The sequence below is a fragment of the Pezoporus occidentalis genome, unplaced genomic scaffold (assembly GCF_034315485.1).
Source record: "Pezoporus occidentalis ecotype Australia unplaced genomic scaffold, CSIRO_AGI_Poc_V1 ctg34, whole genome shotgun sequence".
In the NCBI taxonomy this organism is placed as follows: Eukaryota; Metazoa; Chordata; class Aves; order Psittaciformes; family Psittacidae; genus Pezoporus; species Pezoporus occidentalis.
The window spans coordinates 330562-356290 of record NW_026915376.1 but is presented as its reverse complement, the minus strand read 5'-3'; the positions used below and the strand labels follow the sequence as shown (position 1 = coordinate 356290).

General features: G+C 42.2%; 1 protein-coding gene and 1 long non-coding RNA gene across 4 annotated transcripts in view; one reads left to right on the top strand and one right to left on the bottom strand.

Annotated features, from left to right (window-relative positions):
- KIF26B (kinesin family member 26B) overlaps positions 1–25729 on the bottom strand; it is a 288950-nt gene that overhangs the window by 14002 nt on the left and 249219 nt on the right. The window contains exons 11-12 of the mRNA XM_062629463.1: positions 8042–8204; positions 3492–6921 (exon numbers count right to left, since the gene is read on the bottom strand). Of these exons, the coding sequence (XP_062485447.1) occupies positions 3492–6921; positions 8042–8204 (3593 nt within the window). The remainder of the gene's footprint in view (positions 1–3491; positions 6922–8041; positions 8205–25729) is intronic.
- LOC134169175 (uncharacterized) overlaps positions 1–25729 on the top strand; it is a 48107-nt gene that overhangs the window by 20326 nt on the left and 2052 nt on the right. Inside the window, exons 2-4 of one of the 3 annotated variants that reach the window (XR_009966804.1) lie at positions 2606–2718; positions 8069–8189; positions 9484–9914. This is a non-coding gene — a long non-coding RNA (uncharacterized LOC134169175). Of the gene's footprint in view, positions 1–2605; positions 2719–8068; positions 8190–9483; positions 10248–25729 lie in introns of those variants that run through there. The other 2 variants (XR_009966803.1, XR_009966802.1) reach the window with 2 other exon arrangements.

Below are 25729 nucleotides of genomic sequence, written 5' to 3'. Positions count from 1 at the left end.
GAAGCACCTACACATACAAATAACACGCTTAAGAGCATTGAAAGACAAGATCTTAATCTCAAGAAAAAAATGATGTCTCTCCAATGTGTCAGAACTTCAAAAGTAATTGTGAGATCTGCTGGTGATTCTCTTAAAGACTCTTTATAACTTCTCTTAGAGGGGCCTTCGGCTGATTCATGTTGATTGTGTCTGACAGCTAGCATTTCTGTTAATAATAATCATAAATAAAGTGGACAAGGTTGCCTGACCTGAAATGAGCATATCTATAGTGCCATATCCATTACAGCACAGTGGATCTGTGACCGCAAATCAGGAAAGGTCCAATGCTCTTGACACTATGTATTAAAATAATATCTGTCTTTTAGGAGCTCAGAACCTTTGTCTGCTTTTTCATTAAAAAGTGTTCCTTAAGTGAGAACATTCACACTAGAACAGACCTATAGAAAGGAGATGTTACAGAGGATAAAAGATTGCAAAACTCTGCAATTCTTTTTGTTTATTATGCAATAAAAATACATTTGAGAACAGCTCTATTCTCCCTTATATTTCAGCTCCTCCTTCATGTCCTCCTGCATTGAAGTCATAATCCTGGGCTTATGCCATCATAAATCTGCTGACATGTGAAAAATTATGCTATTATCAAACACATCAAAAGAGAATCATGGTTTCACTGCTGCAGGACCAAATGCAAACAGGAGCTGGGCTCTAAGAAAGTGAAGCCTTATTAATTTCTGGGCAGTGGTTTCCTCCTTGAAATATGGAAGGTGGTAAAGATTTCTTTTGGGTTTTGTTTTGTTTTGTTTTTCATTTGCATAAACCCCCTGGTTGTACTTATACACAAATACAAGTCATTCAAAACAATACAGGAATTATTTGCTGATCCAGGGAATCACTTTCAAAAGTAAAGCATCAGAGATGATACACTCAGAATGTCTCCACATCAGGTGACTGGCTGAATTAAGACAGAAGCTTTGTAAATTACTTTGTGGAAGGTCAACATGCCAGGCTATGATGAGTCCACTGGGGCATCATAGCCTGGCCCATGGACATGGACTTCGCATGGACACAGGCCCTCCACTGAAATTCCTACACTCTAGAGACTGCAGTCCATCAACAGGTAGATATATGCAACATTGATGACCAAGAAGAAAGGAAGTAACCCACACAAGAAATCAGAATAAAGACTTTATACTATTGGCCAGCCAAAAAAAAGCCTGTATTTGGTGAAAAAGACAGGTCAGATATTACACAGCAGCAAAAAAAGCAGCAAGCTTAGACTCCTCATGTTTCCCACTATGGAAAGGTTCCTGCTCACCTCCTCGTTCACTGTCTTTGCATACCTGCACAGAACAACAAACCAATGTCACTCTTCTGCCAGGTAGGCTCAAGGCTGGCTAGACCATGGAAAAGCCTCTTCTCTCCAGATGTGTCTTCCAGACTGCTACAAAAGCAACCTGAAATCTGAGCCTCAAACAGTCCTCTCTTCATAAATCCCTATGCATGGCCATTGACACAATGTTCAGTCCTGCACAGGGACTATCAAAAGCTAAAATTCTGAGCCAAAATATAATCCTGGTATAAAGTACAACACAGATCTGAAGCTCTCCTGTCATTACAACACAGGGACAATGCCTTTCTCCTTCATATATCCAGCCTTGTCCAACCTTCAATGTGTTATCAAAGCAGAGAAAAGTGAAATGAAACAACTAGTTTTATGAGCATCAGAGTAAACAAATCATCATCTTCTACTGTTTGGGATGAACTCTGGAGTTTAAAGAATCTCTGCCTGAAGCTTTTCCCAGAGTATTTTTTTAAAGTATCTCCCCTAGAGAAGGGGGGATATTCTCTAGTGTCTAATGAGGATAAATCTAGATTGCCATTTCTTATCTGTTGATTATCTGCACAGCTGCCTGTTTTCACAGAACTTGATAATCTTTTGCATCAAAATGTCCCATGGAAAAAGTCCATATTATATGGGCAGCTTGTCACAAGACACAATCCATTTGTCAGTACACACACACAAATCTCATCTCTGTGGACAGCTTTGTCTTCCTTTTCCACAACATAAAAATCATCTACCCATTTTCTTGCAAGTTACCATTTAACAGTTATATTTGAAAGGAACTATTAGAGGAATAGCTCCTTAGAAAGAGGAAAATCAATTACCATGTAAACTGAAGGGATAGGTTGCAAAGTTAACTTAAGAAAGACTATGTCATCACTTGGTCTGTGTTTGCACCATGTAGAGTGATCACTTTCAGATGCATCCTCTGAACAGGTACAATCAGCCATGCACTTATGGATATGGTTTTAATAGCAGTATCTATTGTATTCACGTCTGTGCTGCACATGTTCTTCCTGCTACCACAGTCAAGAACATAAAGAAAGGGACAGTTACTCATTACTCAGTTCATTCACTGCAATTAAATCCCAGAGTTGAGTATCCCAGCAAGTGGAATGGCTGGTGGGTTAGGAACTCTATGAGAATATCACATTTCAGATAGCCAGCACTACTGTAGGATAAGCAGTCACTGATATTTCACATACCTGTCTGTGCACACCAGTTTCAATGCCAACGTCCTTTTTTTTTATTTCTCAAGTGTAGGTTAGGCAAGACTTACACTTCAGATTGGAAAAACAGCACCCAGAAAAGAGGTGGGGTCACCAGCTGATAACTGCTCCCCATCCCTGGTCTACAGTCTTCTGAAACTTGTTCGGGTGGGAAGATGTAATAGTTGCAACTGCACAGACTCTTGATATGAGGCTATTTAATTGAAGTCCTGATGTAGTGTGAAAGCTACTGGGGATTATATCTGAACAATGATGAAATCTTTCTGATCCTGTCTATGATCACTAAAAACGTTTCAGATTTGCAAGTGCTGCAGTGCAGTAGTTCCCATATATTATTATTAATGGAAATTATTATTTGTTATCAATAAATTACTAGGAAAAGAAGGAGTCTCAACTCAAAAGTTAAAAAACAAGAGTCTCAGAGGCAGGATGACACTTATCAAGAGCATGGGCACAACTTTATTCCATCTTCTAGGTGGGAAGAAGGAATTTTGTGATGGTGTCAGCTGTGGGGTATCTTGTACTTTTGGGTACCCAAAACACGCAAGGAGCAGAAGTGGTCTCACAACAGATACTGCTATTTGGCAAGACTGATACTGTGCTGGTGAAACACATTAGAATGTGGTTACCATTGGCAATACTAACCAGTTTTAGGGATAAATGTTCTTCTGTTCATGTGAAGTAAACCTAAATGAAATGGGTGAGGGAGAGACTCCACTGCAAAGGCAATGCGACCACATAGGATTTGTGCACGCTGCAAAATGAAGAGACTCAAAGTCTAGGACACTTACCCTGGCCTCACTTCTTTGCTAAGTGATATAGCTGGTACTGAATTAGCTCACCTTTGGGGCTAACCTCCCCGCCATGTACTACTTATCTGCTTTGGTCTGCATCCCTCTTTCACACCACTACAAGCTTACCTGCATTTGATCGTTTCTTTGGATTTTTGAGACTTCGGCACCTGCCACTCATGGAGCTGCTGTTCTCACTCATGGAGTCTTGTGCTGAAGAGCCACTCCCCGTCGCCTCACTGTCCCTCATCATGCTCTCGTAGCCGCTGCTCCCCCCGCTGTGATAGAAGAGGGCTGTTTTCCCCATGGCAGGGGGCAGCTCCCCGCTCAGGACACTGCTGTTGTCACTCCCGTGGCCACTGCTGCAGCGGTGAGGCTTCCGAGGAGGGGTGATCTTGCTGTAAGGTGAAGGCAGTATGTGAACAGCCGGCTTCTCGTCTCCAGGAAGGCCCCCACGCTCCTCTGTCTCTGGGCTTCCCCGAAGCTGTAAGCCTCTGGCACTGGCACTCCCTTGGAGCAGCTCTGAAATCCGCCCGTTGACAGCCCGAAGGGGCAATTTAGAAGCGAGGCTGGAGCCCCGGTTTCTGCTGAGGGACTGCATTGACCAGGACATGTTCTTCCCACTTGGAGGCAAACTGGAGCTCTGCCCTACGGACTGAGGCAGTGACTTGGTTGAGAAGCTGAGAGTTTTGGTGGCAGAGGCAGATAGGCTGCGGGCCTTAGGACTTGCCAGCAGGAGTTTGCTGACAGCAGAGATCTTTGACTGGCTGGCCTTTGGAGAGGCACCTGCTGACTGGGAGAGGCCTGAGTTGGTGGGTGAGGACATGACGCTACGGCTGAGGCTCCTCCCGGTGCGAGGCATGGTGGTGTCTTTGCCAGGGCTCATTTTAGAGCTCACAGAGGACAGGCTTTCTGCTCTTTCCAGTGACAAACACTCATAGTGGCTTCCTGTGGACCTCCCAAGGGAGTTGGTCCTGCTGGCTAGCTGCTCCAATTTGGCACTGAAGAGCTTGCTGCTGCTGTTGCCACAGTTGCTGTCAATACCAGGGACTTTCTGTTTGGCATTCAGCTCCTCAGGGAAGTTAGCCAAGAAGGACCCAGGCTGGCTGGAAGGACTGCTTGTGGTGCTGCTGGCTGCACTGTGCTGGGGGCTGGCTCTGTTCTTCTGATCCAAGCTTGACTTTCTGACTGGTGGCAGAGGAGGGGTCCCTTTGGGACGAGTGAGAACACAGTGTTTGGGAGAGACCATTTTCCTGTCAAGGCTAGCCTTAGAAAATTGGGGGAGGGCAGGAGAGCCGCCTCCACTGCTGTCAGTGGCAGTAGGATGGAGGTGACTGTCAGGCTCCTCCAGCTTGCTTGCCTTCGGGAGCCCTCGAGGGAGGCTACCATTCTTCAAGCTGTCACTGGAATGAACAGGGCTTTGGGTTGCTGAGCCAGACGCTGCCACCTCACACCCATCCACAATTCTCTTGAGACTGTCAGATCCTGGGGAGATAGAGGTGTCCCCACTGCTGCTGCTAAACCTGTCCACTGAGGACTGCTTTGTGCTGTGCTCAGCCTTGCCTGAAATTGTGGCCATGTCAGGCCTTGGCCCATCACTGCTCCCAGAGCAGTCCTTTACATCTTCTTCTCTCTTCAACCAAGGATCTTCAAATTTGATATCCTTCTTAGCACTGGATTCTCTCCGGTCATGGGGATGAGCAACCTTTGAGTCTGCAGTTACTGCTGGAACAGCGGCATCAGTGTCTTGTGCTTTGAAGGGATTAACAGCAATACATGGATACACAGTAATGTTTGTCTTCATAGGGATGTAGCCTTCACAGCTGCTGAGGCTTGCAGTATTTTTGATTGTGACAGTAGTTTTCCCTAGAGCTGATATTTTACAGCCTTTGATGGGTGGCACTTTGCCGAAAGCTTCCTCCCCCATTTCTGACAGTATAAGCACGTTGTCAGTCACAGGCTTCTGTTTGTCACTTAAACAAATCATGCTGGAACTTTGTATGGTGCTCGCAAACTCAGAGACAGGGGGTTCTGCCATTGCTTCCCCGTGTCCGTAGCATGCCTGGGCTATGAAGCTGTGGCATGACTGTTCCCCATCGCTCCCTGTGCTCATTTCACTCAACCATGAGCTGATGGATGAACGTCTGCTGCCATCATCCTGGGATTTATCATCCAGGCCCAACTTTGGAAGTGGAAGGAACTGTGTGATACTGACTTCAGACACAGGAGCTGCACTGGAGTAACATTCAAGATCTTCAGATATGCTGCTGATAATACTGACTGGCCTAGATCCAGAGGCCAAAGCTTGCACAGAGCAGTCACTATTAAAACTGATGATACTGGTTGGGCGCCCATTGTCAAGGACCCCACTAATGGTTAGCTCTTCTACAAGGGTGAACACCAGCTCATCCTCTCCATTCAGCTCTAATGGCTGCTGCACTGTCACCATGGTGGTGCTCAGAATCTCCTTCTTGGATTCTGTAGAAATGCTTTGATGCTGATCTTCATCAAGAATGGTCTCTTCAAAATCCCCATTGCTGGAGGACACCGACTTCTTCATGATCTGAGGGCTCATGCCTACAGGTGGGGTCCGGATTTCTGATTGCAATAAAGATTCATCAGACGTCATCCCAGTATGCTTACTCAGAGGAGCTGGTGGGGGAGTGGAGCTGGGCAGAACTCCTTTCTGTGTATAGACCTTGCACCTCTGGGAAGGAGAAGTTGGTGGCTTGTACTCAGATGTCTTTGAGAGGCTCGCAATGCCAAGCCGGGGCGAACCCATTGGCCGAGGTTTGCCTTCCACAAATCCACAGGTGTTGAGACCTTCTCTGCTGCTCTGCAAGCTGGTGCTGTGTGCTAACTGACAAGAGCTAAGCTCTTTACTAGAGCTGCCTGTTACACTCCTGGGAGAAGAAGGAGTTGAAACATTAGTAAGAGGTCCAGAAGGAACAGGGGAGTGATTTCTCTTAGTTCTGCTGGGTGTTGCATTCATATTTTCCTTGGCTACTCTATCAGGATACTGACATTCTGGCATCGAATCTTCCTTATCTGGTTCTGGTAAGTGGCTAAGCTCTGCCAGCTGGCTTGAGACAGAGCACTTTGACTTCTGGTCTGAGCTAAATTGAGCAGGCAGCTCTTCAAAGGGAAATTTGTCGGTCTCTTCACTGCCATCTATGCAATCCAGCCTCTCCTGGAGCTCTGCAAAGGTATTGCACTTCAGGCAGTCTCTTTCAGATGTGCTGGGCCCTGATTCACTAATTTCTTCCAACCTGCCCTCGTTTTTTGTCTTTTGCAGAGCAGGAACTATGGGAACAAAGTCAGGGGGACCCTCATTATCCGTCAGTTCCTTATCAGAAAGGGCAGTGCCATTGGGGCCAACGTAAATCACTGTGTCACATGACTGCTCACTGCTGGAAGAATAATCAGGATCACTTGATAAATGCAAAATAGGGAAGTCTGGGTCAACAGTGTTTCTAGAATGGAAAGGCCTCAGCTGGGTTGGCCTTCGCATCCTGCCCTCCTCACAGGAGCTCTCTCCTCCAGAAGAACTCGAAGTGTACTGCAGTAAGAGAGAGAGAGATCATGGCATTTCAGCACTGCAAACAGCTTTTTGCACAAAGCACATACACAAAAAGGTCACAGCCACGCCTAAACTGGGAAATTAAACTAAGGCACAGAACTCTAAAGCTGCTTATGTACAGCCCTACAGAAAACACACAACAGTGTTCAGTGGAGAACCCAATGCCCCAAATCTGTGTCCCACTCAAAATCATAAGACTTCAGAAAAAAAATGTACTGAACAAATGGATTTGGATCTCTCCCTTAAATGAGCCCAGCCAAAGAAATCAGATATTTGGCGAAGGCTTTGCTGATTTTGTGTGTGTGTGTGTGCTATGTGAAGAGGAAAGAGAAAACTCATTACACAGGGCACAGAAAATAAAGGAAATCCCCATTTGATTATACTACCAGTGTACAGAATTGTATAATGTGCACTCAGAGGTCTCTGGAGACTGCTGTGATGGTGTGCAGACTGAATCCCTTCCCTTGCCTCTCTTCAAAACAGTGACAAAAAAGATTTTGTCAATCTATAGGCACTCGTTGTATCCAATTCACACCATAAACTGTACAGAAGTAACCAGAACTCTAAAACACGAAAGTGGATACAGCCCATCCTCACTCCAATTCTTGGAAAATCTATCATCCATATTTAGAAGCAGTGGGAATAACAGGATCATCAGTACTGGCAATGGACACACTGCTTTGCATTTATTTTGTAGGAGCTCTCTCTGAGAAGCACAGAGAATCTAATTCTTAATTAATCCCAATTTTATTTAACTTTACAGCAGTCTCACTCCTTATTATTTCATTAGCACTAAAAGCATAACTGAAAACAAATTCTCTCTGACAGCTATGCCATTAAATAAGGCCAGCTTACAAACCTGCTATAGCAGACGTCTGAACACATTCCTCTGTATCTGAAGCTGAAGCACTTACCCCTCCTAGTCTCTGTTATGTGCTGTAAACTACTTGTCTAGGACAAGATACATACAACCCACACGCTTTGGAATCGATTACTGATTTTGTTACACACTGCTGTGTTAAGGATCATTCAGGATCATTCAGGGTCCTTCTTCCTCCCTCCTCCACCATTACAAGAAGGGAGTTATACACTGTCTTACCTTAGTTTTCTTTTTCTTCATCCTGAGGACCCTTGATGCAATCTGGATGGTGGACAGTGTCTCAGCGTAGTTCCCTGCGGCAGCTGAAATGTGAGCTATCATTGTGGTACGGCAGTTCATGTTCCCCAAGGACTCCCGAAGCAACATGGTGAGCTTGCTGTCCCTGTAAAATAAAATGAATTAAGGCTACATAAGTGAGCAAGGTTTCGCTTTGACCACTGTGATGCTGATTTTTTTCTCTTTTCAATGGCATCCTAATTAGTATCCCTCCTTAGGTTTGCATTCCGTTATTTCTGCAGCTGAGCATGAAAAAAAAACCCTGGACTACAATTTAAACACCTTTCCTCTTCCCAGTTCCCCCTTTCTGTCTTCTTCTGGCCTCAGTTCTTCTGTACTGTTACCGATGCCAATACAGAAATGCAGACCAGTGTTGGAGACTTAACTATGAAGGAGCCACTGCAGCAAACATCTGCTGCCCTTTTCCAGTGCATAGTGTACAAGCAAACTTTGGCCCAGCTCTGAAGGACAAGAGGTAATGAATTAGATTAGAGAACTTAGATTTTTTTCTTGCCTTCTAGGGCACTGGGTAACTCAATAATAATAATAGTTAAATCACTGAAATTAATTTTGCCGGTTGTACCAGTGAAATACAAAACAATCAAGCTTTAAAACCTCGCACAATTGTTCTTTCGTATTAGATCTTTTCTTCCACTGAGACAGAAATCAAATTTTCTGTTCTTGCCATTTACTCTATTGTTCAGCATAGGATAGCTTTTGAAATGCTGATGTTTTTCTGTGGGGGTGTCTGTGACTGGACTAAGAATATGAATTTTAACAGCACAATGATGCATATATCACTTCTGTGGTGATCAACTAATCCTGTAGTCAGAAATGCACCATATAATTTTTAAAGATAGCTTTAGCTACAAGGTATACAGGCCAACTGGAGGGTTAGTAGGGAAATGGCATCCTTTCTGAGAGAACTTTTCCTACATTAGAGATTGTGGATGATAGTTACATATGGCTGAAAGCAAAGACAGCAACAGCCTGGCATTTACCTATTGCTGAAGAAATTTGTTTCACTGTTGTAATGACAGCAATACCTTCAGTGGCTGGGGATCAGACTTTTTGGTACTAATATCTAATAAAGACCAGTGGCGCTTGTTTGCCCTTAGTTGTCCACTTATCCTTTCCAGCTCCTGGGAGCTCTGCATAAAGCTGCAAGTGCTGGGAACTGAAGCTATGCCCACTGGATGGGACTGACAGATAAGCATAAAATTTCTCAAACCTCTCTTTTTAATTGAGTAGACAATAGCATTTGGGATTCATATTTTGATGCAACTAGCAATAAACCTGAGAAGCTCACAAATTTCTTGACATTTCCAGTACTTGCAATTTCAGCTAGGCTAGCAACACTGGAAGTAAAACATTTTTTGTTTCAGGATTTCTTCTTCCATCTGCTCCAATCACATTGAAGGCAACCTGGTGTCTTTGGGACACAAACAAACATCTACAGAATATACTGAGACAGTCTCACTCATTTCACTTGTGACCTAAGGCTGCTTTGAATCCACAGATCCAGAGCTAATAAGCTGCTGTATCTCAGGTTAGTGGCCCTCCTTTCCATCAAGAAATAATCAAGATGTCAAATTTTGTATATCAGTTATTGCCACCCAATGCAGAGTTACAAAGAAATTATGAACATCTGCACAGAAATCAATAACAAGCCTCTCATTTGCTAGTGCTTCTATCATAGCAAAACATGAGATGACAGGGGAAAGGGCAAAAGAATACATTCTGAACATGCTGGTCTCCTGAGAATACATAACCCATGCAGCCAGCATCAGCACACTGCAGCATGATTCTCTTAGAGGTATACGTATTATGAATATAAAATAATCTCTGCCATCTGCCCTGTACCGAAATACACACTTGCAAGAAGAATGACAGAGGAAATACCTATCTATAATTCAAATGATCCTCTGACATATATTGATAGGAATGAAAGGACAGATTTGTTTAGGATTAAAGCCTGAAACCAAGCTGCAAATCAACCCAGCCAACGCTAATTTCTAATTTCAATTTGCTCATTCAGCAGAGTCTGCATCTTGACTACCAACTTCACTTTGCACCCAGACAAAATAACTGGCCTTTGTGTCACTATTTTACACTGAAAAATAAAATAAAGTTGAAGAAACTTGCTAAACAGATTTCTGTCAATTCTGGACATTGTCACAAAACAAGGTCACTTATTCACGGTTCATTGATCTCTCACAATAGCACTTACTAACTTCTAAAGGAAAGAAAAACCAAGGAGAACATAATAACACAAAAATGTGTGGCTCAATTTTTAACTCACCCTATCTTCATCAAGTAAAATATTAGTAAAATATTTTGGATGTCTCAATGAAATTTGCTTGACAGAGAGTGTGAGACACAAAGTAGATGCTTTGTTCTGATTGCTGACATGGCATTTCTGCCTGAAAAAAAGAAAGGCTCAGAATTTTTTCATTAGGTGATTCATGAACTGGTATTTGCAAAAGCAGAATTTCTTGTGAAAGCAGGTTTTACAAAGAGAAGGTCTGCACTGGAAGACCTTTGAGAAGGAAGGTCTTTGTTGATCTCCTTGCTGTGCAAACTAAACTAAAACGCAGGAAGTTTTGAAGAAACTTACAGAAGGGCTGCTGCTCCAAGGTGCAGGTTGCTCATTGTGTTAAGCAAAGGCTGGCTTGCAGAAGGTCACAGATTTCTCATATAGCAGCATAGTGAAATACACCAGTGTCTTTATGGAAGATGGGAGATCTTCAGGAATGCTATGGCCCATTTCTATTCTGCTCCAAGAGCAATAAATTTGTATGCCAGAGCAGCACAATGGCCCCATTTTATATACCTGTCTTCATTTTAAATGTATCTCTATCCCACCAACAAATGTTTTTATAGTATCAGAACTTTACTATAACCCGCCATGAATATACACAGAAAACAGTGAAGATGGGGTCAGAATACCACACTTCAGACTCCAAAGCCTGTATATCAGTCAATTCTGTAGCTTTTTCAGTACTTGAAAGTTGCCTCATTTTTCTAACTGCATCACGTGGTCTAATAAAATACATTACCCTCACTTTAAAACAATTTCTTGCCTAACTCCTTCGATCATCATGGCTACAGCAACAGGTAAAATCCTAAAATAAGGTATGCAAAGCTCTATCTTTGGAAAAGTCCAGAGGGAGGAGGCATGGGGACAGGACACTAAACTCAGATGTCTTTAGGAAGTATGTCAGCAGGTATGGTATAGAGGATCCAGAAAGGAAGAACTGTGCAGATATCTAGGCAGAAAGTTCCAGTTCATTCCATGGAGTAGCAGCTCTCCACATGAAGAGGAGCTCTCTCTTCTTCATGCTTCTCCCTTACCTTCTCCTTATTTCCATCTTCTCAAATTACAGCAGCTACTGAAGGACTTGTAGTGCTATTTTCTGAATCTCTCAATAGCTAACCTAAGGAACCCTAGCAGGTATTAAACCTCCACAAAACCGAGATGTGGTGGTGCTGCAGTGAGCAGTGCCCTTTGTGTTTACTCTTCAGAGACCTCACCATGCAAACCGGAATCTGTTTAAGTTAGTCCTTTCACTTGCTCAGTAAGAAGGGAAAATGTACATCTTCATGCTCCTCATATATATCTGTATTTTTCTTCCACACAAACCATTAATCATATCCAGATTCAAACAATACAGAACCTTACATTGAAGAATGAAATATTCAAGATCATAGAATCACAGAATGGTTTGGGTTGTAAGGGACCTTAAAGATCACCTAGCTCCAACCCCCCCGACATGAGCAGGGGCACCTTCCACTAGACAGTTTGCTCAAAGCCCTGTCTAACCTGGCCTTGGACACTGCCAGGGATGGGGCAGCCACAGCTTCTCTGGGCAACCTGTGCCTCACCACACTCATAGTGAACCCTCATGGAAGATCATGATATGTTTCCTTGGAAATTGCATAAATCCCACTTGCATTAAGTCAAATTCTTGAATTTCATGACTGGATACTACTTTACCACTAGATCCCTGTCTCAATCACTGCAAGGATAAACAGTGTTCACTGAACAAGACATTATCCAGTCTGTAATTTAATCCTTGCCTTTTAATGTGCAGCCTTGTGCTTTATCTACTGTTAGGTCTACAGAAACTCAGCTCTGAATCCAGAATGACAGTTTTTTTCCAAGGTTTGTGGGTTTGTTTTTTTTTCCTGTGGTACTCATCAATGCATCAATCTGATGAAGGCCTCTGAGGCAAGGTATATAAACCTCTGATAATACCTACAGCACTGAAGACTTTGGCGTGAAGTACTGATCTTTCAGAGCACTGAGCATTACATAGTGTTTTATATTCAAAGTATAGTTAACTTTGACTTCTCTTCCAGAGAAAATGGGGCAGCTGGTTCTCAATCTGAGTACCCAGAAAACCAGGAATGTACAATTAGTAGCCATCTGAAAACTTTAGGAACGTATTGTCAGAAACAATTCTGAAGGCAGCATGACCTCCCCTCAGAATACCTCCATTCTCTTCCACAGCTCTCAGTCCCATTGTCCATATGTTTTCAAACTTCTGCTACAAATTAGGGAAGAAATTTATGGACAACCTCATTGCTGTACACAGCCCTGATTCATCTCTAAAGCAGGAAGCAGGTACTTTAGCTACCCTGAAAAGATAATAACTGGGGAGGTGAAAGAGGGGCAAATCCTGCAAAGACAATACAATATATAGCCCATGCAGCCAAAGTAAGTTTGATAGGAGAACCCTGATTTTGACATTTCCTGCCCCTATAGTGATTGATTTCACAATCTGAATGCCATTATATGTATTTCATGTGGATTTGTGTTTACACTTCAATGAGACATCAGCAAGCCTGGAACCTTCCTATGTACTAAAAAGCCTCAGCTGCTGAACTAGCTGGCTAGTTGGCAGCAACAGCTGACTGCCACCTTTGGTATGGACTAGTAGAGAAAAAGGACATGACTCTCAATTTACCATGAGGTTTTGCTAGTATTTGCTGCTTGCAGAAAAACAGTAAGACTCAGGAGCATCACAATCCTTTCCCATGCCATAGGAGAGCTGTGCTCACATGTGCTCGCATCCTTTTTTGCCATGTTCTTCTCTCAGACAATCCTGCTGTCTTCTACCAGTGCCTATCCTGGGCTTTCCTCATCCGACTTTCTTGGAATCTCACAATATGATCCTCACACCTAACATCCTAAACACTTAGCTCCTTGCCTGAACAACCCAGCAGAGCTCCCTTTCATCCTGCTGTGGTCTAACCAGCTACACCAGACTTTGCCAGTCTCCAGTATGACTGCTAGATGTTCTCCCAGCACTATTCTCCTCTTTTCTCATCTCTTGCTCCCACTAATGTCCTCCACTGTCACTGCCTGACCTCCAACGTCCTTCTCCCCACTCGAGTCCCCCACAGCTGCTCACTGACACCCAGCAGAGGAACCCCATAACCCTGCCGTAATTTGGCATGGCTGACTGCATCATGCTGCCTATATGATGTGCAGACCAGGGTGAGGGGACACAGCATGGGCAGTGCCTTCCTCTGTCAGATCCTTCAGCTTTGTGAGAATCTGTGCAAGCAATGTGTTTGAAGTGAACTACATAGAAAGAGATAAACGGCAACTGCTTTTGTTTACAGCTGCAAAATAGAATACATGAATAGAAAAGGAAGCAATAAGAATACATATTATGCTCAGAAATTTGCAGGAGTTTTCATTGCCCAGCATCTCATTCTCTATATGGGAGAGGCAAACACATGACTGTTCCACAAAAGGAGGGAATACTAGACAGGAAGATCCAGCTAAAATCTTGGAATGATTTTTCTGTGCAATTATTCAGCTAATACTATTATATGCTTCGTTTTGAGGTCCCCCCCACCTTAATAACAAATATTTTCTTCATCTTCTCTTTCTTCTCACCCACCTCCTATGAGGATTTTGGTTATTCTGTGACAACAGCAGCACCATCAGGAATAGAAATAATAAAATTCCACAAGGGATACGAGATTAAAACTAAGCTTTAGGACATGCAAGGGTGTGTGTTTGTGCTCTCTATTAATCATATACCTTAGCGTCTTCCTAGGCACTTGGCCAAAAGGAGAAAGTTGTCAACTCCCTCAAGGTGTTATTGTTACAGGATCAGATGATGTATGCCCTCAGGTGTCTTGTAATCTAATTATTTATAAAGTTATGTCAAAGGAAAAATCTCAGTAACTACAGCAGTTATTTTTGATCCTGAAGTCTTGACTCTTCTCCCTTGTGCTGATGTACTGCTTTATTCATAGTTATAAATGCTTGCATAACAAGGGAACCATATAAATACTCCATTTGGTTTTGGCTCTTATTGCATGGAAATAGTCTCTACAGAGGCAGTTTATAGCTTAAAAGGCACAAACCCAACAGCAGATGTTACAGGTGTGTAACAGCTGAGTTCATGATGAACCAGTTTAGCTTGCTTAGTTATTTCTCTCCTTTGTATTAAGAATTTCAATAGAAGGAGAGAGGAAATGGGAGCAATACATGTAGACACAGTTAAAATGAGGCCAGGTGGAGTGATAAAGCCTTCGGTGGTTCAGCCATATAAGCCTGGCTTTGTTTGCAGAATGAAGCGAGGCAGTTGAAGAAAGATGGGTAACGTGTTGGACCCAGCGAATCCTTCACCTGGTGAAATGAGACATTGGGGAAATAATGAACTCATTCCAGGTGGAAGCTGACTAGCCTTAAAAGGAAAATTAAGTAAAGTGTAAATCTCCACCACCACTGCAGTTAGTTATCTTGTATGAAGCATACCAACACAACCCAGAAAGCTGTGCTCGCTGTACAGGGGAAGGGGAACCCAGTTGAAAGGACTGCACTGAGGGGATACTGTGCTCAGGTTCATGTACTGGCAAAATCACATCCACATCTGGAAAGGATGTGACACTGCAGCAGTCAAGAGCAGGAGAAAAGTGTGGTTGCAGCCAACTATGGGATAATAGGAACTTATACTTAAATTCTAGTATTACGAAATGCCTATAAAATGTAGGGGGGTTTCCCTAAAATTCTTATCTTTTAAGAGTCTGTGTGCAAATCTCATACTGCAGAACAAGCCTTATGCTTGTGACAACACATGACCATGTGGCAGATGCACAAAATAGCATCTTTTGTTTCTTTTCAGCAAAGACAGAAAAAAAAATTAATGCCAGAAGAAGTCTCAATAGCAGCAGCTACTCTGATTCCTTGAAACAGACTGAACATCACACCATAAAAGGGCTCATTCAAGAGTTATAGCTTTTGCATAAAAGTTGCTCCCAAAGCTCATGAAACTTAAATAGTCTACAAAACAGTCAAGGAGGACCCTGTTATCCAAAAATGACATAGAAGTGCCCCAGTCTTTGGAGGTCCCACTGAATGATGTCAGCAACTTAAGCTTATCCATAATAGACCTTACAATAATAATACCTTCCAGTATCTTCCAATATCTTACAGTATCTTACATAGTATCTTCCAATAAAGCAGTCACATAAGAGCTTCACTTTTACCTATGTATTAAAGAGTACATGGCAATATCAAGCTAAAGACATAAACTGTTATTTACAGGTCAGTGTGTTACCTCAATGATTGCTCAGAAATCCAGGTATACTTGAAAGCCACAGAAAGTACAAGTGTTGGGGTGGGAGGGAGGAGGTGGTTGGCAGCACAGCTCTGCTGGAGACCAGTGATGGTTTCAGAGAGAGGACTGCACTAAAAATGGACAAAATGATCTCTCTCCCGTCTGTACGCCAACTCTCAGCACAGAGCCAAACATCATTCACAGGCAAGAATTAAAGCAACGCAAACAAAGCTAATCAAAGATAATAAAAAAGAAAAAGGATCCTAGTGGTCTGTCTCATTAAAGTGCCAGCTCCTAATAAATTCTAGCTGAAAAACAGAAGCTCAATTAATACAGGGAGCTAATTAGGCTCAGCAACTTTATGTTGGATTTAGTGCCAGATTCCCCAAACCAGCAATGCCACTGCTTAAGAAGACGTGTGCAATAAATATGGTGATTTATAGGAAAAAAAAAAAAATCCCATAGTCAAACCAGTTAAAAATTTCCATTAACGATCCAGATTTTAAATAATTTAAGGACTCTGCATGTGGCCAGGCTCTGTGCTAACTTCTACCAAGTACACTCACTGAGGGAAGTAAAAAGCCTTCCCTCCCCACCCTGCCCCTCCTTTTTTGGCTCCCTTACTTGGAAGCATTACAGCAACCACAAGTTTGGCTCAACTTATCTCTACAAAGCCATTTGGTTGCTTTATATGAGTAGGCAACAGTCATATCTGCTATGGAAGAGCAACTGGAGCAGCTTAGGAGCTTGCTCACCATTTCCTTCAGCCTGCCTGCACCCTGAAAACACAGCGGGAGCACTGGGAAGGAAAAGGGTGGAGTGTGGCTAGCCAGTGCCTATGCCCACAGAGCAGCAATAGGAGAAAACATGCAAGAAGGAAATTGAGGAAAACATCCCCTGCCAATCTGTTGGGGACATATTCTGGAAACCACTTTCACACCAGGTAAGAGCACAGCAAAGAGACCCAACAAGGGCATTTCCAGCACCCCTCCATAAGCAGGAAAAGCAGGATCCACTGCCCTTGTTCAGTGTCTTTGCTTGCAGTGCTGCTGCCCCAAGCTCCCTCCGCCTTCACAGAGTCAAGCAGTAGGTTGATTAAAGCAAGGCTCTCCTCTCTGCATTCAAGAGGCTAAGCAATGCGGCTGGTTTTTAGAAGGCCGCCTCAGCTCCCTGCAGCTCAGCAGCTGCCAGTGTCATTGGCTAAAAAGCCACCACCAGTGACAGTGCATACAAAGAAGCAGGGAAGCGGCCACCTTAACTCCCCTTTCAATGCAAGCAAGCGTGTACCTACCAGACCAGCACGACTCTTGCGTTACCCACACATCTAGGTTACCCTTTCAGCGGCCACACTGAATACACCACGGCAATTTGGAGTGGGACAGAAAAGCTACTCACTGCTGCACCATACATTCCCACACTGCTCAGGCAGAGGCGGCCTGCCTGGTGCACACAAGTGGCACCTGTGAGCCTGAGCAGCTAGCAACAGCGCTTTGCCCTTTGCCTGCAAGCAGTGCTCGATTCACAGGTAGTGAGAGTGAAATACCAGGATTATTTTCTCAAATGAAAATTAACTCAAATGTTTGCAATTGATCCATGAATATTCATGATCTTTTGGGAGGATTTCATAATTACTTCATTCTGGTTAGGCTCATATGATCCGCAGTAGCAACAGCAGTAGTTTACAGTCCTTCATAAAGATGCCAACAATTTGGCAGCATGACCTTCCCAGTTTCCTGTGCTGGAGAGCAGCTCTAGTTATCCTAATTGCAATCCCAAATGGAGTGGTACCTGAAAATAAATTGACTGCTGTTCAGTTTTAGAAACCACTCTACTTGGCACTGCTACAAGCGTAAAGAGATGACATCTCCAGAAAACTGGAAAGGTCACTCAGCAAAATACTTCTCATTTTGACAAGTAAGATTTTATGTGCCAACCTCCTAAAGCCTTCAGCCCACAGCATTATAGCAGAGGGTAGTGAAAGTACACACACTCCTATGTGGAAAGGAAAAAAAGGGAAAGAGAAGGCAGATTTTGGTTGTCATTAATATTACGAAAATGATACAATTCACCTATGCTACTCACTAGATGTATTCCCAAAGAAAGTTAGGTTTAAGAGTTCATACTGCCTGTGCACCTGGGCACAAGCTTGCCTCCTCACCTCCAGCAATAAACTTCTAGACTGTTGGCTAATTTGAAGAAACTTTGCAAAAGTAATATGGAAGCCTCAAAGATAGTAAGTCTCTATAAATGCTGTGAGAATTGATAGCTGTGTGGATGGAGAGAAATCCAATCTGTGCTCCCACAGATAAAAGACTGTAACTCCTCAAACTCCACTCTTGGCCACATCAGAAAAAGCACACATGTGAGAAATTCCCAACCACAGAGGAACTTCCATCCAGTATTTATACCCTTTTGGATGTTAAAATTAAGAGACAAATTGTTAGAAATCTATTTTGTTGATGCTGATGCTCTCAGAACTCTTCATTTAGATCAACAGATCAAAAAATATACACTCATATAAAAGTAGGTCTTGACTGTAAGCTGTCAAAACACAAAGTAAACCAGTGAAAATATTAAACTAGCAGCATTAAAGCAAAATAAACAGCCAGAAGCCTCAAGGCATGCTTCCATCTCTGGTAATCAATTTATTACCTCTTAAAGCTCTTCTTCACATAGAGCTCAAAACTCTGCTTCACAGAGAAGAATGAAACTGCTAAAAGCTGCTAAAAGAAGCAATCCCTATCCACTGGCAAGGAAGATGGACTTCGCAGGAACCAAGTGATCGGCAAACCTAAGGTGGGAATCAAGCAGGTGAAGTAAGCTACAAACCAGGGAATTTTTTTATGTCATCTGCCATTGATGAGCTAGCCTCAGTTGCTCAGCTCCAAACTATCTAGGAATTAAAAAAACATGTTACATAAGAATACTGTATTGGCATGTACAGGTAATACGCACAGATCCTAGCAAATGTGCATGCCTCTCCTTCAAAAAATCTGGGTCAGTAATAAGGTGGCTAAGTATGGACTTAGCTGTCTAAATTTCCACATACTTTCACTTTTGAGAATCACAGAATCATAGAATGGTTAAAGTTGGAAGGCAGCTTAAACATCATCTAGTTCCAACCCCCTTGCCATGGGCAGGGACACCTTCCACTAGACCAGGTTACTCAAAGGCCCGTCCAATTCAGCCTTGAACTCTGCCAGGGATGGGGCAGCCACAGCTTCTCTGGGCAACCTGCTCCAGAGTCTTACTACTCTCACAGTAAAGAATCTCCTTCTAATATCTAATCTCAATCTCCCCTCTGCCAGTTTAAAGCCATTCCCCCTTGTCCTGTCACTACATGCCCTTGTCCCTCTCCAGATTTCTTGTAGGCCCCTTTAGGTACCAGGAGTCTTCTGTAAGGTTTCACATGAGCCTTCTCTTCTTCAGGCTGAACAACTCTCAGCCTATCTTCACAGGAGAAGTGCTTCAGAGAAATGAATAAAATAGTATCTTCTGAAGTCAAATATATGGCATTGAAGTTAAACTGTGGAATCACAGGCAGTTTTATGATGACATTTTTGGCAGTTTAGGGCCAAATCTACCAGCTGTTGCAAGGCAGTGAGAATTTTGTCATCTATAAACACAAGCACAAGAAAACTGAATGTTTGGTTGTTTTATCCCTGTCACACTCCATACTTTATTCACAGAGACTCCAAATAAAACTCGAGGGACCCCAGTCTCCATACAAGTACAATGTACTGTAAGTAAAACTGGCCAAATCGATATATAAAGATTTTTAATGTATATACATTTGCTATTTAAACCATTTGGAGATAGGCTGTATCAAATACATTTATCTTCATCTATGCAGCAATTTAAAATATTAATGATGCACATGCATTTTTCATGTTATCTGCAGTTTCACTTCTCCTTTTAATGGATTTGTCTATTTATTTTGCCCACTATAATACCATTAATTAGACAAGTTCCTCAGTAGGTTCTTATATCTCCAGTACTTCAGAGATCTCATAATAGCCTGTAACAGTAAAGGAAAGGAACTCTTTTAAACATGCCATTTAGGAGCTGTTACATAGCTTGCAGTTTTACCTGAGGTAACCAGATCATGCTTTAGGGTTTGATAGGTATCTATTATACCCAGAAAATCAGCTGTAAATTCAAGTATTTCCATGGTAATAGCTGCCTCTCCACAAGACTGGTAGTCAGAATAGATTTATGAGTGCCAGAATGCAATATACAGCTACTAATGTTTGTGTATATTTATTTTTAAATTATAAAAGGGTATCTATTAAAGGCTTAGCTGTTTAAAATCCAAGAAGCACTCAAATAAAATTTTAAAGAGAAGCTGAGCCAGTTTTTCATAAAAAGCTCCTTCAACCGTCTTCAAAAAGCCGCAAACCGGACTCATTTACAATGTGCCTGGAACGTCCCCTTCTGTTTACAAAGCTACTGTTGAAGCTCAGGAATTCCTGCAGCTGAAAATAGTTGAGGCTGCAAGAATATTTTGGCAAAGTACTCAGTCTAGTCTTGCACTCTCTCCTTGGCATCTGCACTCCTTTTCAGAATGGCAAGCTGGAAGCCACCTACTCACCTATTTGCCCATGCCCTTTGGTTTCCATTACTCTCACTCCCTGTGGTTGGGAATGCTCCTGCCACATGTACAGACACCACTTACACTCTTTTTCATGCTCTCTCTATTGCCTAACTCAATTTGGGTATGCAAGCCAAACTCGTTTCATCTTCTCTCACATGACAAGCTATCCTGCTCCCCTTGTCAGCCTTTCTTGTACTTTTTTCAGTCTGAATTCATCCTTCATCTATATGGGTGACCAGAGCTGTACCCAGGAGAAGAATCACTAACCCCTTGGATAAGAGCATTACTATTTTTTCTGCTGTCACTCCCAATGTCTCCTCAGATTTCATTGCCTTCTTACTGTTACATCAGCTGTGGACACCTGTGATCATTAACCAATATGCCTAAATCAGCACACACACCCCACCTTCTTTCTAGTTGATGAGCTGATGAGAATTCAGCAGAAATTGTTAGCAGTTCATCAGGTCAAGCCCTTGCATTAGTGCCATTTTCATTACTGTAGTCCTAGATGTCCCACAGCTTCTCCTGTATGATGTTCTGATCTTCCTTTGTACAGATGCTGGCTCTCAGCTTTGTGTACTATGATTAGCATGCTCCTGCTTTGTCTGCCAAGGCTGTTGATAATACACTAAATAAAATCTCTCCAAACCCTGGTCCTTGAAGAACTTCCCTGGTGGCCTTCCCTCTATTCTCATAGCTCCCACTTCAATGCTAGCTACTTCTGTCTCATCAGTCTTCACCACCTGATGTACATATTACAGCTCCTTGTCTTCTTCAGCTTAACGAATCATTTCTCAGGGGACAACAATTCAGTTATTTACTCAGGTCTACACAGATTAAATTTACCACTGTTCTTTCACCCAGAAGTTGAGACATTAGATGCCTGCATAAAACAGAGGGTAAGGGTTGCATCCAGAAGGTTGTATCCAAATATATCACCATTTTGGAAGGCATGTTGAATTTAAATGCACAGCCAGCTGTTCCAGATTTCCATGTCTTGGGAACAGTCAAGATATTTCAAGGCTCACCCTCTGAAAGGGCAATACCTGTTGTCTGGATTTACTTTACAGTGAGCTTTAACTCAGGGTTTGAAAATCCTTCAGGATTTGTTGCTGTTACATCTGAATGTTAATACTGGATTTTTGTTGTATCAGGACTTTCTTAACATCCCAGTGTTGACTTTCGCAGCTAATGCAGTAAGAAAACTTGATCACTTAATTCAGACAATCTAGCAGTGAACACATTTAAGCTCCTCTCTTCTCTCTATCCCTCCTCCTCCTCCTCTATACACACTGATGAGCAAATAATTTAAAGAGGAGTTTGTCTGCTGACTATGAATTTTACTCAGCAGGAAAATACATTTATCTAATTGCATTTCAAATGTAGAGGATCTGAATAAATAAACAAGTTGTTCTATGAATAGAGGAATTAACAAATACTAGTTTCCTGTGGGTTCACGTCCTGTGTTCCTGCATTTCCTACACTTCTGCTTGTCCCCTGTTCTGCATAGTTCCTGTGACCTCACTTGGCCATATCCCACCTAAACCATCTCTTTCAGCTGCAGCTCCTTCCTCTGTCCTGGTTGGCTTGTGTGTGCTGGCTGGCCAACATTAGGCTCAGATGGCTGGCGAGCCAGCGGGCAATGGAGCAGGTAAACGCTTCAAAACTTCATGGCCCAGACTGCTTCTGCCATTCCTCTCCTAGTCCCAGGAGTCTTGCACAGACCTCAGATATCGGAAGGCCTATCCCTGTATTAAATCTGTTTGGAAATGGTCAATTAAATGGCCAATTAAAATATGTATTCAGATGACTAGCAATGAGATTGTGTGATCAGGTATGCTTCTGCCTCTCAGGAGGCACCTGAAAATCTTTTAAAGCACGTATGTCAGAGCCAGTCCTGCTTGTGGATCTTGTCAGGCTTCACAGTTTTATAGTAAAGCATTGTGCATAGCAGTCATTCTAACCACCAGCTACTGAGGACAGACAGGACACTTCCCATATTAGCATTATGACAGTGATTAGAGCCACCTAATTATAGCTGTGCAACAACAAAATTCTCAGCTTGCAGATGTCAAGTTAGCCAGGCTTGTAAGTCTTTCATATCCTATGACTTAGGTTATTACTGCTTTATAATTTTTCTGATCCATGTCATGATTTTATGTCAATTCTGCAGGAGGACAGCAGTTCTCAAATGAACACGGAGTAAATACAGTCAATAACAAATGGGTTATTACATGAGTTCAGGTCATTATTGCATTGTTAATACTCACCAGCAGTTTGGGTTTCATTTTTTTCATGTGTGATGTATGACATATTGAATACGATGTGAATGGCTTAAAGGCCTTGTTTTGTTTTCAAGGCCACTATGGTACCAGTTAAAAAAAAAAAAGTAATAATAATGCAGAAGGGACCAAACAAGTTTTGACAACACATGAATCTTCCCTCAGCACAGCTGAGTTGCATATAGTATAGCTAAGAGGTGTATTTGACCCCTACATTTATAATTAACCCTTAACTCATGGTATATAAAAAAAGCTTCAGTTCAGTGTTTTTGCTGCAGTGTAATTCCAAGAAACATCAATTAGCTATCAAATGCTGACAACTTGCACTTATCGCTGATTAGGGCTAGATATGAACTATAAACCTAGCACATTACCATAGTCCAACAGCTCGTTACCAGTCTAGCTTTGCTAGCTAATCTTTCCCACTAAGTTTTATTTAGGGACCTTCTGGCTAGCTCATCTGAAAATTACACGCTAATGATCTGAGCAAAATTGAGAGTTTTAAATGGTAACATGGGAGAAAAAATAATTCTGTTTGATCTCTTTATGTTATGATAGATGTCATTTAATCAATTAGCACAGCAGACCATACCATTGCATTTCAGACCTGACAAACACAAAAGAAAACAGAAAAGGGTGAGAGCTTCACTCATCTCTTGACCTTCTCCACCACATAAAAGGACATTAATATATAGCATCATGGAATGTTTAGGAGCAAAGTTACTGTGACAGCAGTCAAGATGCTTTCCCGTGGGTTTCCTACAACTCTACCATAGGGGATTGCCAAGGATGTGACTGCTGCTAGTAGAGGGCACACGTCAGAGACAGGGTCACAACATGATGCAGTGTCCTATGGAGATGTCAGGCAGCAGGGTGGCCCAGCAGGCATCCTGGGGTGCTTGTTTACAGTTAAGCCTCCAGAAGGTTTAATATAGGGTGCTGGGTCTCCAGAATGCCCCAGAATCAGAAATGTGGCTTCCAGTTATGCCTGGCTCCTTCTCCCCACCTGCCTGAGATGTTTGAGAGTGTTCTAGAGACTGCAGCCAGAATTCAGATTCTTGAATAACCATGGACTAAAGATACTGCAGCAGTGACAATGACTGCTTCATAGTAATTTGCCACAACTCCATGATAAATAAAATTTACTTCCTAAATATACTGGAGGTAAAAAAGGAAAAGAACAGGATGTTTCATAATGTTACCACTTGTTTATGAGTGCAAAGGGTTAAAGATGGTAATATGTAGGTAGGAACAGGTGGGAAAATGCACCTGATCCACTTTCTTTCAAGCTTGTGTAAATTAAGGACATCATGGGATATAAAAGTTCTATATTTAATAATTAATAGAAACAGATTGAGATCGATGACAGAAATATTTGAGAAGAAGCACAAGACCACATTTAGGGGCTATGTTTTTTCCTGCAATTTAACTGCACTGGAGTTTCTTTCCCGAAGGCTACAAGATTCACCCAAACATGTTGTGCCCTGTGTCTACTGGTTCCCACTCTGAATGAGTCAAAACCAGAGATGGTCAAAATGCACAGTAATATCTTGAAAAACCAATTATACCTCTAAATCAACCCTCAAACACATCCACTGGTAGTCTACACTTGTGCAATTCAAAACTTGGATAATGGCAGAGCACAGTATGTTGAGCGAGTTCTTAACGCTCCTCTTGCCCTGATCTTAAGACATTAAGTACATAGCATTTGATCTGCCAGAAGCTGGACCTTTTTCCTAAATACAGGAGTAGAGAGGTTTGGTTTTTTTTCTATTATGGGCAAAAGGAGCAAGAACCCCTCAGGTCTCCCCTTCCTGGAACCTGCACAACAAGAGAAGTGAAGATTTGCTGCTCTCTGCCCATCTTTCCAGACCTCTGAAAAGAATGCACACTACTTAAATATGCAAAGGTTTGCAGATTTAACTGCCAGAAATGTTTAAATGCCAGACCATGGGGCTCAGAGATATCATTTTACTATGAGAAAGGAGCCTGAAGGAAAAAGCACCATACATATTCCTATTGCATATTATGAGATTAACCAAGAAAAATTTATTCTTGCATTCAGGTATTGAGGAATGCAGTGAAAGGTCATATGGGCGTCATATCATTTATAATGTCAGTATAGAATACTTAAATCTGTCCCTTTGTGTTTAAGACAAACATTGCTGATAAATTTTATTAGTTGACTTCTGGCATAACAGAATTGTTGTGCCAGAACTTACAAAACATGCAGTCTTATAAGGGAACTTATATGAAGCTCCAGTTACTGGCACAATTAATGGGTAATACACAGAGAATACAGAATTTATTAGTCTTAATATGGATTATAGATTAGATATTAGTAGGAAATATTTGGAATTTTGTAATCCTGGGAGATGAATTAACATGAAGCAACACACTGGTAATACTTACCATGAGGCATACAATTATTGCTTTTATATCTATCTGGATACGAACAGAAAATTATTAAGAAAGTTATTTGTGTTCTGAACTCAAGGTTAGTTTCAACAGAGATAACACAGCTGTTTAGTGAATAAAATAGATATGTAATTGCTAATTAAATGGCTCTCACATACCAACATATTACTGCTAGAGCTGAATATTAATGCAACATTCTTTATTCATGGGCCACTACCAAATATCCCCTGTTGAAAAGACCTGGTACCACATTCAGATTTGCAGCAGCCAGAGCTCTGCCCCAAACTGGACCCTCATCATCATGGGGTTTACTGTGCTGAGATGAGCACAAGGGGAATGGACATGGCACCTGCAAATGGACACAAAGGACTCCACCAGTTGTGCAAACTACTTGATGTTTATGTCTGATACACGCATAAATGATGCCAGGAAAAGGAGCCCACTTAGAACTGCAATCAAGAGTAGCTCAAAAAACAACAAAAGCCACTGATTTTAATGCCACAGAGCATACAGCCATCCAAAATGCAGTAGTCATCTAAAAAGAGAAAATAAAATCTGTTACTGGCTTAACAGGCTTATTTTATTTCCTGTATGTTGTAAAGATCCTAAAGGTTACTAAAGCACACCCTCACTTTTTCTGTAAAACACACACACTTGCAGCCTCAGCCCTCTGCTGAAAAGAACAGGTGTGTTTCACAAATCTCACTGGAGCACAAAGTGGTAGGGTACCAACTGGTTCTTTTTCACAGATGTG